This window comes from Schistocerca gregaria, chromosome 6, assembly GCF_023897955.1.
Source record: "Schistocerca gregaria isolate iqSchGreg1 chromosome 6, iqSchGreg1.2, whole genome shotgun sequence".
NCBI classification, from domain to species: domain Eukaryota; kingdom Metazoa; phylum Arthropoda; class Insecta; order Orthoptera; family Acrididae; genus Schistocerca; species Schistocerca gregaria.
In genome coordinates this window covers 489,750,131-489,765,783 of record NC_064925.1, presented here as the reverse complement: position 1 = coordinate 489,765,783, position 15,653 = coordinate 489,750,131, and the positions used below count along the sequence as shown (strand labels likewise).

Below are 15,653 nucleotides of genomic sequence, written 5' to 3'. Positions count from 1 at the left end.
CTCGTCCCCAGTGATGACTCGGTTGAGAAAGTCCCCTCGTTCCTCTGCTTCCAACCAATCCTCACAGCACTCAACCATCTTTGCTTTCTGTTCTGGCGTCAAGGGCTTTGGTACGATTTTCGCACACAATTTCTTCATTTCAAGTTTTTGTGTCAGGATTTCGTGAACGATTGTTTTGGGGACTGACAGCTCGTCAGCAATCATTCCGACTGTCAATCTACGGTCTTTAAGAACACAGGCCCGAATTCGTCAACATTTGCATCGGAACTCTATGTCGACGGTCGTCCTGGGCGAGGGTCATCGTTCACTTCTTCTCGGCCATCCCGGAACCTTTTTAACCACTTGTTCAGGGTTGGTTCCTTCAGAGAATTGTCTTCGCTGTTTGAAACACTCAAAAATCTCACGGCCATTCTTGCCTAGCTTTGCAAGAAACTTGATGTTGACACGCTGTTCCTCAATCAGAGAGAGCTCCATGCCGACGGCAGGTGAAAAAGGGTAACTGTCAACAAGCTGCCGCACACTCCCACCTTCACGCAGAGTGCTCTGACTCGAACTGAGCGTTGATGGGATTGATTACAGCAGTAGTCCCGCCTGGCGGTGACTGCAACTTGTAAAATAAAGACATTATTAAACTTTTATACGTGTTTTCCGGACAAACCTCGTATTGTGAGATCTCCCACAACAAATTGAGCATTTTTTCAACCGAAACTGGTAGAGAAAAGAATGTGTTACATTACGAGGTGCATTCAAGTTCTAAGGCCTCCGATTTTTTTCTCCGGACTGGAAAGAGATAGAAACATGCACATTGTTTTAAAATGAGGCCGCGTTCATTGTTAATACGCCGCAGAGATGGCAGCACCATACGGCAGATGGAATTTTATCGCCAGCGGCGAGAATGAGAACTGTTTTAAATACTTAAAATGGCGACGGTTTCCTTACTTGAACAGCGTGCAATCATTCGTTTTCTAAATTTGCGTGGTGTGAAACCAATTGAAATTCATCGACAGTTAAAGGAGACATGTGGTGATGGAGTTATGGATGTGTCGAAAGTGTGTTCGTGGGTGCGACAGTTTAATGAGGGCAGAACATCGTGTGACAACAAACCGAAACAGCCTCGGGCTCGGACAAGCCGGTCTGACGACATGTTAGAGAAAGTGGAGAGAATTGTTTTGGGGGATCGCCGAATCACTGTTGAACAGATCGCCTCCAGAGTTGGCATTTCTGTGGGTTCTGTGCACACAATCCTGCACGACGACCTGAAAATGCGAAAAGTGTCATCCAGGTGGGTGCCACGAATGCTGACGGACGACCACATGGCTGCCCGTGTGACATGTTGCCAAGCAATGTTGACGCGCAACGACAGCATGAATGGGACTTTCTTTTCGTCGGTTGTGACAATGGATAACACGTATATGCCATTTTTCAATCCAGAAACAAAGCGCCAGTCAGCTCAATGGAAGCACACAGATTCACTGCCACCAAATTATGGATAACCGCCAGTGCTGAAAAAATGATGGTGTCCATGTTCTGGGACAGTGAGGGCGTAACCCTTACCCATTGCGTTCCAAAGGGCACTACGGTAACAGGTGAATCCTACGAAAATGTTTTGAAGAACAAATTCTTTCCTGCACTGCAACAAAAATGTCCGGAAAGGGCTGGGCGTGTGCTGTTTCACCAAGACAACGCACCCGCACATCGAGCTAACGTTACGCAACAGTTTCTTCGTGATAACAACTTTGAAGTGATTCCTCATGCTGCCTACTCACCGGACCTGGCTCCTAGTGACCTTTGGCTTTTTCCAACAATGAAAGACACTCTCTGTGGCCGCACATTCACCAGCCGTGCTGCTATTGCCCCAGCGATTTTCCAGTGTTCAAAACAGGCTCCTAAAGAAGCCTTCGCCGCTGCCATGGAATCATGGCGTCAGCGTTGTGAAAAAATGTGTACGTCTGCAGGGCGATTACGTCGAGAAGTAACCCCAGTTTCATCGATTTCGGGTGAGTAGTTAATTAGAAAAAAAATCGGAGGCCTTAGAACTTGAATGCACCTCGTACTTGTTGACGCCGCTCGTAGGAAGCGGGTGAGTATCTTACACAAGATGGTGGAACTGGTCCCAGGCGGCAATGGCGGTGACGTGCCAGGCGCCGTACGTGAGTGGTGTGGTCCTCTGCTCGGCGATGTCTACCCTGACGACGTGCGGGTAGCCCGGCACTGCGGCGTCGCGCTGCGTCAGCACCGCCACGAAGGACTCGCCGTCTGCCGAGAAGAGGGGCGCCGGCGCGGGCTCCAGCCAGGCGTGCGACCGCTGCTCGTGAACCTGCAGTAAGGACCACGGTTCTCGCTGAAACAACCGGTTTCTGGTTATATCGTTCTTTTTTTTCCCCACCACCCCAGACATCTGACTGTTAAAACTACTTAATATAAACCGCTTCCTGTATCAAACGTAGAAATTGAACAAAGACAGAAAAATATTACATTGTAAGCTTTCACGGCCGCTATTGTCTTCACTTAAAACTACCGGGCTGATAGACCGTGGTTGAAGTATAAAACTCTCCCCTGACATTTCGGCCCCGACTGTGTGAAACATCCTCGGAGGTACAGCGGCGAACTGCGAAGAGAACTCGCGGAAGCTCTGATTATATAGGCAGTACAGAGGGCGCCGCTGTCGATCACGTGGCGTCGGCTATGAGATTGTCTCTGGTAATGCCATAGAGTAAATATCTCTGGAGTGAGCACTGCGTTCTGCGCATGTTCTCGACATTAAACCAGGATTGTCACGTATTTTCGGGACTTCGCTGTGCGTATACGCTTTCTGCAGCGTTTGAAGTTTATAATATCAAGAGTTTTTGTTGCGTTTCATCGTTTGTTGATAGTGTAATAGCGATGGTGAATTACTATTGCTGCTACGGATGCAAAGAAAAATATGTGAAAGTAGGGATAGTAAATTTCATGGGTACATACCATGTAGCTCTAATTATACAGCGTGTTACAAAAAGGTACGGCCAAACTTTCAGGAAACATTCCTCACACACAAGGAGAGAAAATATGTTATGTGGACATGGGTCCGAAAACACTTACTTTCCATGTTGGAGCTCATTTTATTACTTCCCTTCAAATCACATTAATCATGGAATGGAAACACACAGCAACATAAAGTACCAGCGTGACTTCAAACACTTTGTTACAGGAAATATTCAAAATGTCCTCCGTTAGCGACGATACATGCATCCACTCTCCGTCGCATGGAATCCCTGATGCGCTGATGCAGCCCTGGAGAACGGCGTATTGTATCACAGCCGTCCACAATACGAGAACGAAGAGTCTCTGCATTTGGTACCGGGGTTGCGAAGACAAGAGCTTTCAAATGCCCACACAAATGAAAGTCATGAGGGTTGAGGTCAGGAGAGCGTGGAGGCCATGGAATTCGTCCGCCTCTACCAATCCATCGGTCACAGAATCTGTTGTTGAGAAGCGTACGAACACTTCGACTGAAATGTGCAGGAGCTCCATCGTGCATGAACCACATGTTGTGTCGTACTTGTAAAGGCACATGTTCTAGCAGCACAGTTAGAGTATCCTGTATGAAATCATGATCACGTGCTCCATTGAGCGTAGGTGGAAGAACATGGGGCCCAATCGAGACATCACCAACAATGCCTGCCCAAACGTTCACAGAAAATCTGTGTTGATGACGTGATTGCACAATTGCGTGCGGATTCTGGTCAGCCCACACATGTCGATTGTGAAAATTTTCAATTTGATCAGGTTGGTATGAAGCCTCATCCGTAAAGAGAACATTTGCACTGAAATGAGGATTGACACATTGCTGGATGAACCATTCGCAGAAGTGTATCCGTGGAGGCCAATCAGCTGCTGATAGTGCCTGCACACGCTGTACATGGTACGGAAACAACTGGTTCTCCCGTAGCACTCTCCATACAGTGATAGGGTCAACGTTACCTTGTACAACAGCAACTTCTCTGACGCTGACATTAGGGCTACCGTCAATTGCTCGAAGAATTGCCTCGTCCATTGCCGGTGTCCTCGTCGTTTTAGGTCTTCCCCAGTCGCGAGTCATAGGCTGGAATGTTCCTTGCTCCCTAAGACGCCGATCAATTGCTTCGAACGTCTTCCTGTCGGGACACCTTCGTTCTGGAAATCTGTCTCGATAAAGACGTACCGCTCCACGGCTATTGCCCCGTGCTAATCCATACATCAAATGAGCATCTGCCAGCTCGGCATTTGTAAACACTGCACTGACTACAAAACCACGTTCGTGATAAACACTAATCTGTTGGTGCTACGTTCTGATGTGCTTGATGCTAGTACTGTAGAGCAACGGGTCGCATGTCATCACAAGCACCGAAGTCAACATTACCTTCCTTCTATTGGGCCAACTGGCGGTGTATCGAGGAAGTACAGTACATACTGACGAATCTTAAATGAGGAATGCTTCCTGAAAGTTTGGCCGTACCTTTTTGTAACACCCTGTATAACTCACTTCCTGTAACAGACGTAGAAATTGAACAAAGACAGAAAAATCGTACAATGTAAGCTTTCACGGCCGGTATTGTCTTCATTTAATACTTCCGGACTGACAGGCCGTGGTCGAAGTATAAAACTCTCCCCTGACATTTCGTCTCCGACTGGGGGAAACATCCTCGGAGGTACGGCGGCGAAGTGCTAAGAGAACTCGCGGAAGCGCTGATTATATAGGCAGTACAGAGGGCGCCGCTGTCCATCACGTGGCGAAGGCTTTGAGATTGTCTCTGGTGGTGCCAACATTCTCGATTGACAGTAAACGATCGTCACGCTTGCGGTGCAACGCTGACATCCAAAATTTATCCGGTTTAACACCTTCGTAATCGAAACAAGGCCCTGGGAGTAGACAACATTCCATTAGAACTACTGATAGCCTTGGGAGAGCCAGCCCTGACAAAACTCTACCATCTGGTGAGCAAGATGTATGAGACAGGTGAAATACCCTCAGACTTCAAGAAGAGTATAATAATTCCAATACCAAAGAAAGCAGGTGTTGATAGATGTGTAAATTACCGAACTATCAGTTTAATAAGTCACAGCTGCAAAATACTAACGCGAATTCTTTACAGACGAATGGAAAAACTGATAGAAGCCGACCTCGGGGAAGATCAGTTTGGATTCCGTAGAAATGTTGGAACACGTGAGGCAATACTGACCCTACGACTTATCTTAGAAGCTAGATTAAAGAAAGGCAAACCTACGTTTCTAGCATTTGTAGACTTAGAGAAAGCTTTTGACAATGTTGATTTAAATGCTCTCTTTTAAATTCTTAAGGTGGCAGGGGTAAAATAGCGGGAGCGAAAGACTATTTACAATTTGTACAGAAGGCAGATGGCAGTTATAAGAGTCGAGGGGTATGAAAGGGAAGCAGTGGTTGGGAAGGTGGTGAGACAGGGTTGTAGCCTATCCCCGATGTTATTCAATCTGTATATTGAGGAAGCAATAAAGGAAACAAAAGAAAAGTTCGGAGCAGGTATTAAAATCCATAGAGAAGAAATAAAAACTTTGAAGCTCGCCGATGACATTGTTCAAACGGCTCTGAGCACTATGGGACTTAACATCTGTGGTTATCAGTCCCCTAGAATTTACAACTACTTAAACTATCCTAAGGACATCACACACATCCATGCCCGAGGCAGGATTCGAACCTGCGACCGGAGCGGTCACGTGTTTCCAGACTGAAGCGCCTAGACCGCACGGATGACATTGTAATTCTGTCAGAGATAGCAAAGGACTTGGAAGAGCAGTTGAACGGAATGGACAGTGTCTTGAAAGGTGGGCATAAGATGAACATCAACAAAAGCAAAACGAGGATAATGGAATGTAGTCGAATTACGTGGGGTGATTCTGAGGGAATCAGATAAGGAAATGAGATACGCAAAGTAGTAAAGGAGCTTTGCTATTTGGGGAGCAAAATAACTGATGATGGTCGAAGTAGAGAGGATATAAAATGTAGACTGGCAATGGCTAGGAAAGCGTTTCTGAAGAAGAGAAATTTGTTAACATCGAGTATAGATTTAAATGTCAGGAAGTCGTTTCTGAAAGTATTTGTATGGAGTGTAGCCATGTATGGAAGTGAAACGTGGACGATAAATAGTTTAGACAAGAAGAGAATAGAAGCCTTCGAAATGTGGTGCTGCAGAAGAAAGATGAAGATTAGATGGGTAGATCACGTAACTAATGTGGAGGTATTGAATAGAATTGGGGAGAAGACGAGCTTGTGGCATAACTTGACTAGAAGAAGGGATCGGTTGGTAGTGCATGTTCTGAGGCATCAAGGGATCACCAATTTAGTATTGGAGGGCAGCGTAGAGGGTAAAAATCGTAGAGGGAGATCAAGAGATGAATACACTAAGCAGATTCAGAAGGATGCAGGCTGTAGTAGGTACTGGGAGATGAAGAAGCTTGCACAGGATAGAGTAGCATGGAGAGCTGCATCAAACCAGTCTCAGGACTGAAGACCACAACAACAAAAACACCTTCATCTTTCCTGTTAAAATTATTACGGTGTTTATTAATATCGATAGCCTCTCTATATATGCGTGAATGATAATGCGAGGATTTTGATATGACGCTCGTCTCGTTGAATGTTATTTCATGATCACCTTCCTGGTAAACATGTTCCGCTACTTCCGATTTATCCGTGTGACCTAGGCGGCAATTCCTCTTATGTTCATCAAGACGGGTGTTCGCAGTTCTCTTTGTGGTACCGATATTGTGGACAGGTTTATATCGGTACCACAAAGAGAAGTGTGAACACTCGTCTTGTTGAACATGATCATGATCATGAAATAGCATTCACCGAGACGAGCGTCATATCAAAAACCTCGCATTATTATGCACGGATGTATAGAGAGGCTATCGAGATTGATAAACACCGCAATAATTTTAACACTAAAGACGAAGGTGTTAAACTGGATAAAATTTGGATGTCAGCGTTGCTCCGCAAGCGTGACGATCGATTACATTCAATCGAGAATGTTGGCATTTTCAGGGACAATATCATAGCCGAAGCCACGTGATGGACAGTGGCGCCCTCTGTACTGTCTATACAGGGTGTTACAAAAAGGTACGGCCAAACGTTCAGGAAACATTCCTCACACACAAATAAAGAAAAGATGTTATGTGGACATGTCCGGAAACGCTTAATTTCCATGTTAGAGCTCATTTTAGTTGCCTGCAGGCATTGCAACGGTTGCGCTCGTGCAATGCCTGCGACCGCAATGCACTCTAGCGCTCGCGGCGGTGTCTAGCGGCCCGTACACAAGTTGTGTAATTGCATCATCCGCAGCCTGGCTCATAAACACTTGCGCGCGTCGGTGGTGATAATCGTGTGAGCAGCCGCCACTTTCGTCATGTTTGGCCTCCCAGGTCCCCAGACCTCAGTCCGTGCGGTTATTGGCTTTGGGGTTATTTGAAGTCGCAAGTGTATCGTGATCTACCGACTTCTCTAGGGATGCTGAAAGACAACATCTGACGCCAATGTCTCACTATAACTCCGGACATGATTTACAGTGCTGTTCACAACGTTATTCCTCGACTACAGCTATTGTTGAGGAATGATGGTGGACATATTGAGAATTTCCTATAAAGAACATCATCTTTGCTTTGTCTTACTTTGTTATGCTAATTATTGCTATTCTGATCAGATGCAGCGCCATCTGTCGGACATTTTTGAACTTTTGTATTTTTTTGGTTCTAATTAAACCCCATGTCATTCCAAGCACGTGTGTCAATTTGTACCTCTCTATCTACATTATTCCGTGATTTATTCAGTTTTCAAATTTATACTGACGTTTTGATCACCCGGTATGAGCTTCCAGTCATACCCAACGATAATGTGTACGTGTTGGAAGTTATATTGACATTCGGCCTTGTCTTCTGGGTGCATCACCTTTTTTGTCAGATTGTGCATATGAAATGAACAGATCACATGAGCTCTATTGTAGGTAAATCACATGATTGGCTATGATTCATTGGTAGGATACTGGGAAACTGGTTTGTTTACAAAAGCGACAGCATACAAAACACTTGTTCTGCCCATATTTTAATATTGCTCGGGTGTACGAGACTAGTACCACGTCAAATTAACAGGAAACGTCGACTGTGCACAAAGAAATGTGGTGCAAAGAGTTGTAAGCTTGTTTGGTTGGCAGGAAAATATAACAATGTTGAAAGATTTTTCACTGAGACACACTCAGAAAAAGACATCATACATCTCGCGATAAACTATTTAGAAGACTTCAAGAACAATGTCTCAGAGCAGAAAGTATAAATAATTTTCAGCCTTTATCTAATAAGACTGGAGTGATTTCAGATGTGCCGCAGGGGTCTGTCGTAGGTCCGTTGCTATTCACAACATACATAAATGACTTTGTGGATGACATCGGAAGTTTACTGAGGCTTTTTCCGGATGGTGCTGTGGTATATCGAGAGGTTGTGAAAATGGAAAATTGTACTGAAATGCAGGAGGATCTGCAGCGAATTGACGCATGGTGTAGGGAATGGCAATTGAATCTCAATGTAGACAAGTGTAATGTGTGCGAATACATAGAAAGAAAGATCCCTTATCATTTAGCTACAATATAACAGGTCAGCAACTGGAAGCAGTTAATTCCATGAATTATCTGGGAGTACGCATTAGGAGTGATTTAAAATTGAATGATCATATAAAGTTGATCGTCGGTAAGGCAGATGCCAGACTGAGATTCATTGGTAGAATCCTAAGGAAATGTGATCCGAAAACAAAGGAAGTAGGTTACAGTACGCTTGTTCGCCCACTGCTTGAATACTTCTCAGCAGTGTGGGATCCGTACCAGATACGATTGATGGAAGAGATAGAGAAGATCCAACGGAAAGCAGCGCGCTTCGTTAGACGATCATTTAGTAATTGCGAAAGCGTTATGGAGATGATAAATTCCAGTGGAAGACTCTGCAGGAGAGACGCTCAGTAGTTCGGTACGGGCTTTTGTTGAAGTTTCGAGAACATACCATCACCGAAGAGTGAAGCAGTATATTGCTCCCTCTTATGTATATCTCGCGAAGAGGCCATGAGGATAAAATCAGAGAGATTAAAGCCCACACAGAGGCATACCGACAATCTTTCTTTCCACGAACAATAAGAGACTGGAATAGAAGGGAGAACCGATAGAGGTACTCAATGTACCCTCCGCCACACACCGTTAGGTGGCTTGCAGAGTATTGATGCAGATATAGATGTAGATGTAGATCACAATCGCCAGCCGGCATGGCCGAGCGGTTCTAGGCGCTACAGTCTGGAACCGCGTGACCGCTACGGTCGCAGGTTCGAATCCTGCCGCGGGCATGGATGTGTGTGATGTCCTTAGGTTAGTTAGGTTTAAGTAGTTCTAAGTTCTAGGAGACTGATGACCTGAGAAGTTAAGTCTCATAGTGGTCAGAGCCATTACATCAGAATCAGCGGAGTAGTCTGCAAAGCAGGCGTATGCGGCGAGACCACCTCATAGTTCTGGTCCGGAGTATAGAGGGCACCGCCTTTGGAAAAATTTGGAAATTTATAGTGATTACTATGGGACCAAGCTGCTGAGGTCATCGATCCCTAGCACCGCCTTTGTCGCAATGTTTAGCTGCGCCGGTCAAATGGTTGGAAACAGAGCTTTGCTCAGTATCCATTTGCTTGCTTACTATTTAGGGTTCCATATGGTACGACGACAGCTAATTGGTTGGTAGGCTGAGTGGGGGGTGGGGACCGAATAGTGAGGTCATCGATTCCATGGATTAGGGAAGGAAGTCAGCCGTGCCTTTAAAGAAACCATCCCGACATTTGCCTGAAGTGCTTTAGAGAAATAATGGAAAACCTAAATCAAGAGGGCCGGACGCGGGTTTGAACCCAGCAGAAGGAAGTTGAGAGTCAACTGGAGAATCAGCAGGTCTTCTTCCAGGGCTGACGTCCTGCCAGCTAGTAAGACGACGACCACCTCCTGTCTTCAAAGGCTGCCGTTTGCCTACCAAATCCATCGTTCAGGGTCTGGTCTTAGACATTCCTAGAAGTGTAACTTAGCCTGAGTAGGATTTTGATACGAAGTGAGTACTAGAATACTGTGTCTAACATCAGGGCTCATAAAAAGAGAGTTGGCTCTGAGCACTATGGGACTTAACATCTGTGGTCATCAGTCCAAAAGAGAGTTACTCTACAGTTGTTGGACAAGAGTATGGAAACACAGAAAGAGATGCATGCTTGAATGTAAATGAGGATGCCTGCAGATTGTGCTGTTGTGTTTGACCACCTGGGCAATGTCCTCAATTCGTTGCGACTATCAGTCGTGGTCAGAACAGAGTTCTACATAGTTTTAACTGCGTTATGTTCGAATTAAGTGACATCGAAAGCGGGCGATTTTTCGTCCTAGTATAGTGGGCGCTTGCCTGACTAAGGTAGCTGGAAGATTTGGTGTTTCAAGAGGCATCATCCCGAAAATTTATACTGCACACAGTGAAAGCGGAAAACGTCATTCGCTAAATCACAACGCGGACGTAAATGTGTGTTGAGTGATCGTGACAGACGGTCATTGAAGAGGAAAACTGGGAAAAATAAGAGGACGACAGCTACAAAAGTCACTTCAGAGCTGAATGTGGCACTTACGAACTCTGCCAGGACCAAAACAGAACGAAGAGAGCTCCATAAGCAGCGAGGTTCAGCACGAGATGGAACTCCAAAACCACTCATCAGTGATGCAAGTGCCCGTAACGCGAAACCGTGGTGTCGAAACCATAAAACCTGAACCATGGAGCAATGGAAAAAGGCATTTCGTCAAATGAGTCTTGCTTCACTCTGTTTCTGACTTCAGCCCGAACTTAACGTCGCAAGAGAGAAACATGGCGGGGTTCAGTGAAGATTTGGGTAACGATGTCGTGGTGTTCCATGGGTCCTCTGGGCACCCAGCAGCGTCGCTCTACTACCAGGGATTATGTAGTCATTTTGGTTGGTCACGTCCATCCCATGGTACAATGGTTGTTCCCCAGTGCTTATGCTGTCTTTCAAGACTTGCTCACACAGCTCACATCATCCAGAATTGGTTTTGTGAGCACGAGAATGAATTGTCGCTTCTCCTCTGGTCACAATTGTCACCAGATTTCAGAGTTATTGAGCCTTTGTGACCTACTTTGGAGGAAAGGGTGCGTGATAGGTATCGACCTCCGTCACAATTATTTGAATTTTCCGCTATTTTACAGGAAGAACTGTGTAAGTCCGCAGCTCGTGGTCTACTGGCTAGCGTTGCTGCCTCTGGATCACCGGGTCCCGGGTTCGACTCCCGGCCGGGTTGGAGATTTTCTCTGCCCAGCGACTGGGTGTTTGTGTTGTCCTCACCATTTTATCCTCATCTTCATCATTCGTGACAGTAGCTAGAGTGGACTGTGTAAAAATTGGACTGCGTTAAAACTGGGACTTTGTACGGCCGCTGATGACCGCGCAGTTGAGCGCTCCACAAACTAAACATCAAGAACTGTATAAAATTGCTTTGAAAATCATATTGAACCTTATTTATCCATTCCGAGATGACTGGAAGCTGTTTTTAATAGCTAATGTTTTCGTTTTTCAGTATTTTTATGCACCCTCTGTATGTAATTTATTCAGTAATATCTGTTGTGAACTTTTACTCGGAAGTGATACGATATTTTTTGCTTGCTCAAAACAACAATAAGAGCCTATATATTTCCCAAAAGATCAAAGTTTTGTATCGTAGGGAAAATGTCTTCACATGTTTATTTTTTCAGTCGCCTCTTAAAAAATTTGCAACATTTATTCTCACACCCTCTCTAAGATATTGCCAAACAGTTTTGTTTTATTCAACCTTTTCTACCGTGTTGCTATTATTGTTTGATTGACACTCTCGTCTTTCTTCATGTCTGTAATATCTTTTGCTATAAGGCCTGTAACAGAACTACGCCGACAAACTACGAGGAGCTGTAAGGGTTGTCTTTAGGGATAAACTAGGAGTTAGAATCCATGTCCAGACATGTCATCCGTCGACTCCATGGAGCGTCGCTGATGTAGGGGAAAATATCAGCTGCTAGGTGTGACGCTACCTCACATAAATGGACGTTTGGCGAAAGGGAAAGGAAGTTTTTGTTGTGGGACGTGTGAATTATAAATTACTTCAAGACTGTGTACGTGTGCGCGATGTATAACAAATAGTAAAGAACGTAAGTTATTATCAAAAGACAAATATCGACGTGGTTAACAAAACACCGTTTCTTTGGTATAATCTCTGTGTAACATAGGCCATGAAGATCAGAGACGAAGCTTTGACTGAACTATCTCTCCTGTTTTGTTTTGTCTAGCGGTAGGCCGCCATTGTAGTGCTGTCTGATAATTAACGTAAGTTTTATCTGCATTTTTGAAAAATATATTAGAAATTGTTATTAGAAAGTGTGTATAATTGACTTAGTTGTCACCTCACATGATTGTAACCACTAAATTTAATTAACAAAATTTTTACAGATCTACGTAGTGCAGGGAGTTCATCTCTCCTAGCAGGATTTAGTCGGCCATTACGCTAATTGTATTATTTAATTAAAATTTCAAGTCATAATATTACATGTAAATGCGAGAGACTTCTCAATTTTTATCTTTCATTAATTTCAAAGTTACAAAGAGTCAAAGTAGATTTCGTTTATTAATATTTAGAATACTGAGTGAGTTCAGTATGTTTCATTTTGGCCGCCTAACGGCTGACGAGATTCTCTCCAGTTTGGCCTTGCAAATAATGAAAAAGAAATATTGGGAATCATTACATTACGCAATATCTCAGTTAATCTTTATGTAATTTGGTACATAAATAACCCGTAGCCCCTGAGATCCATATTAATAATTACAGTTTGCGTAAGAATACGCATGTTTTCTTTTCTAAATAGCAGCGCTTACGCAAACTTTTTATTAGAAGGCGGTGAGTCGCGCGCTGTGTTTAAAAAATATTATATCGTACGTTCTTCGGGGCAGCCGATGACCGTACGAGTGTTATCGCGGCATAAGTTAATTAAAAGTCTGATGCTAGCCCACAAAATTTAAAGCCACACCAACCAAAATCATAAAATATATAATTGTAATAATAAAAATATACACTTATACCGTGATATAGGCCACACTAAAGGCAGCAAAGGTGAGTTGTAACGTGAGATCACTTAGTCAGTGCTCTTAGCTGACTTTACGTGTTGTGAGAGGCGTGAACGCGTGAGATGCCGTGTAGCGTCCTGAATACTGCAAAGTGTTCGGCCTGCAATACGTCAGCGTTACAACTCACGTTTGCCCGTTAATGGCCGGCGGCAGGGGTTTTCTCCTGTAACTGCAATGCTCCGTGACATCATTAGATGGTGTTTCCAGATAGGGTTTCCTGTGCTCAGTTTGTTCTTCAAGACACCCTCACAATCTCTCAAAGAGAGCCTCGTGCAGTTGAATTTCGGCACATTTTTGGGTTGTACTAGTTTTCTTGAAGTCACAGACTGAAGAAATCAATATCGCACAACGCTTAATTTAGTTTTATTGTTATGTTAACGACCCCTTATAGCAGTACACTTAACAGCTGATCTCACTTACTTGCTCGCAATTCCAGAGTGGTGGCTTGCACACGCTGATCAGGGAAACGTTCTGTGCGCGATTCATCCAAACAGCACACACCTTTGCGTTCGAGATCCACGTTGCTGCTGTCAGATAATGGTCGCTGTGAACAAAACACCACGGGTTACGTAAGTAAAATAAAAAATCATTCATCCTTACTAATGTGGATAAATTGAGCAGTTAATAACATATATGTCCATATACATGTGTGTGTGTGTGTGTGTGTGTGTGTGTGTGTGTGTGTGTGTGTGTGTGTGTGTGTATGGGTGTATGTGGTTTGGAAAAGTACATGATTTTTCTGTGGTGCTGTTGAAATATTCACGAAATTCAGAATGAAACACAAGTTCCAGGCTGAGCATCGCAGTACAAGTTTCTCCTTACTAGCCAAGACGCCAGCAAATGTAATTTTCTCTATCGTTCTTGTAATTCATCTATTTTTCCAGTCCATGCTCTTGGACACAGTTTCTTTTATTTGTTTTTAATATCGTACCTAATTGGTACTGGATCACTTGAAATTCATTTAAAAGCGATTGAATCATTGCACAAATCTCGTTTGGTGGAACGAAGATTGATAGAGATCAGATTGATATAGATTCATAAGAAAAATCTGTTCACGAAGTAGGTCACTTACGAAATTCATCTATTTCTTGCGTTTCTTTTGAACTAAGGGCACGAGTGAGGTGAGAGTGAGTGAGTGTGTCATTTTGTGGATTTATTCCTCTCTGTGCCATAACATTTTTAGCCATTTTATCCACATTAGTTTCATTTAACATGTGTAGCGGCGCTGATAACCTCGCCGTTGAGCGCCCATAAACTGCAAGCACACCCTGAATTAAGGAACCCATTAGCAAGTTCGATTAAAGGAAGAGATACAGAATTATCAAAGAATTATCATGTTTTGCGACAGTCTTGCAGAGTCACTATCATAAAGTTACGAATCCCTTAATTCATTTATGCGTCGTGTTGCGTAAGTCCTATCATGACAGGAAACCATCTGGGATGTGGAATGAGTCTGACTACACATTAACATGCAGCAGCAGAGGCTGCAGGCTACTTCTAACAACAAATTGTGACTAATTCTGAGCTGCTCTCGCTGATGAGTAATGGAATTACACCCCTGAGTCCAAATAGTCTGTACGATTATAGAAGGAATGTCTAATAAGGTATCCATGAATTGTTTTTGAACATTTGGAATTTCCCATTCCCTGCCTTCTGTCCACTGGCCATATGTTTTAGACATTTCCATCAGAAAATAGGACTCCATTCTGCACACTAGACAGAGATCAAAAGTCTACATGGAATTATTTTTGTTTTTAGAACTGTGGATGTGATTTTCGCATTTCATTCTAAATTGTCTTGTTATTAACCAGAAATACCATTAGGGAGTATTTGTATTGGCACATAAGTATAAGGTCCCTGAATAGGTTCAGTAGGATGTTTGGTTATTGACTTTGCGTAATATATTTAGTGTATACTCCTGTAGCTTTAATACTTTTTTGAACTCAGCTGTATTTAACAGAATGTTTTGTCATAGGTCAGTATTGAATGCACTTATGCAAAGAACTTTTGTTGCATCTCCAATGCAAAGAATTGTTGCCCCCCAGAATAAAATAGTGGGTTATATTTAATATCAAATATTAAAAAATTGTTGAGTTGTTCCCTGGCAATGGCTGAGGCAAAGCAGAATGAGTCGAAGGCCAGGCAGAATGCCAAGGGATAGAAACACAGACAGTGTAGCTGCAAGCACAGAAGCTATTGAAACGCTGTGGACGGGCTGAGCACTCAAGCAATGTAGCAAAATGACATTATGGCAGCAAAGGGGTATCATCATAACGGTGACTGCGCAAGGTGTCGCGAGAAGGCTCAGATTCAATGCAAGAGTAACTATTCAGTTTCTGACAAGGCCAAAACGAGCGTCTGAACGGAGAAGTTGCTACATTTTGAAGCGACCAAGAGTGTTGACGAGCCCAGAAAACCTGGACACATTCAGTGATCCCCGCAGAAGGATAACGTCGATGAC

At 43.8% G+C, this 15,653-nt stretch overlaps 1 protein-coding gene across 3 annotated transcripts in view; it reads right to left on the bottom strand.

Moving 5' to 3' along the window:
- The window catches only part of LOC126278505 (inactive dipeptidyl peptidase 10-like), a 517,605-nt gene that overhangs the window by 81,666 nt on the left and 420,286 nt on the right, over positions 1-15,653 (bottom strand). For all 3 annotated transcript variants that reach the window (XM_049978663.1, XM_049978662.1, XM_049978664.1), the window contains exons 9-10: positions 13,613-13,736; positions 2,094-2,317 (exon numbers count right to left, since the gene is read on the bottom strand). In XM_049978663.1, the coding sequence (XP_049834620.1) occupies positions 2,094-2,317; positions 13,613-13,736 (348 nt within the window). The remainder of the gene's footprint in view (positions 1-2,093; positions 2,318-13,612; positions 13,737-15,653) is intronic.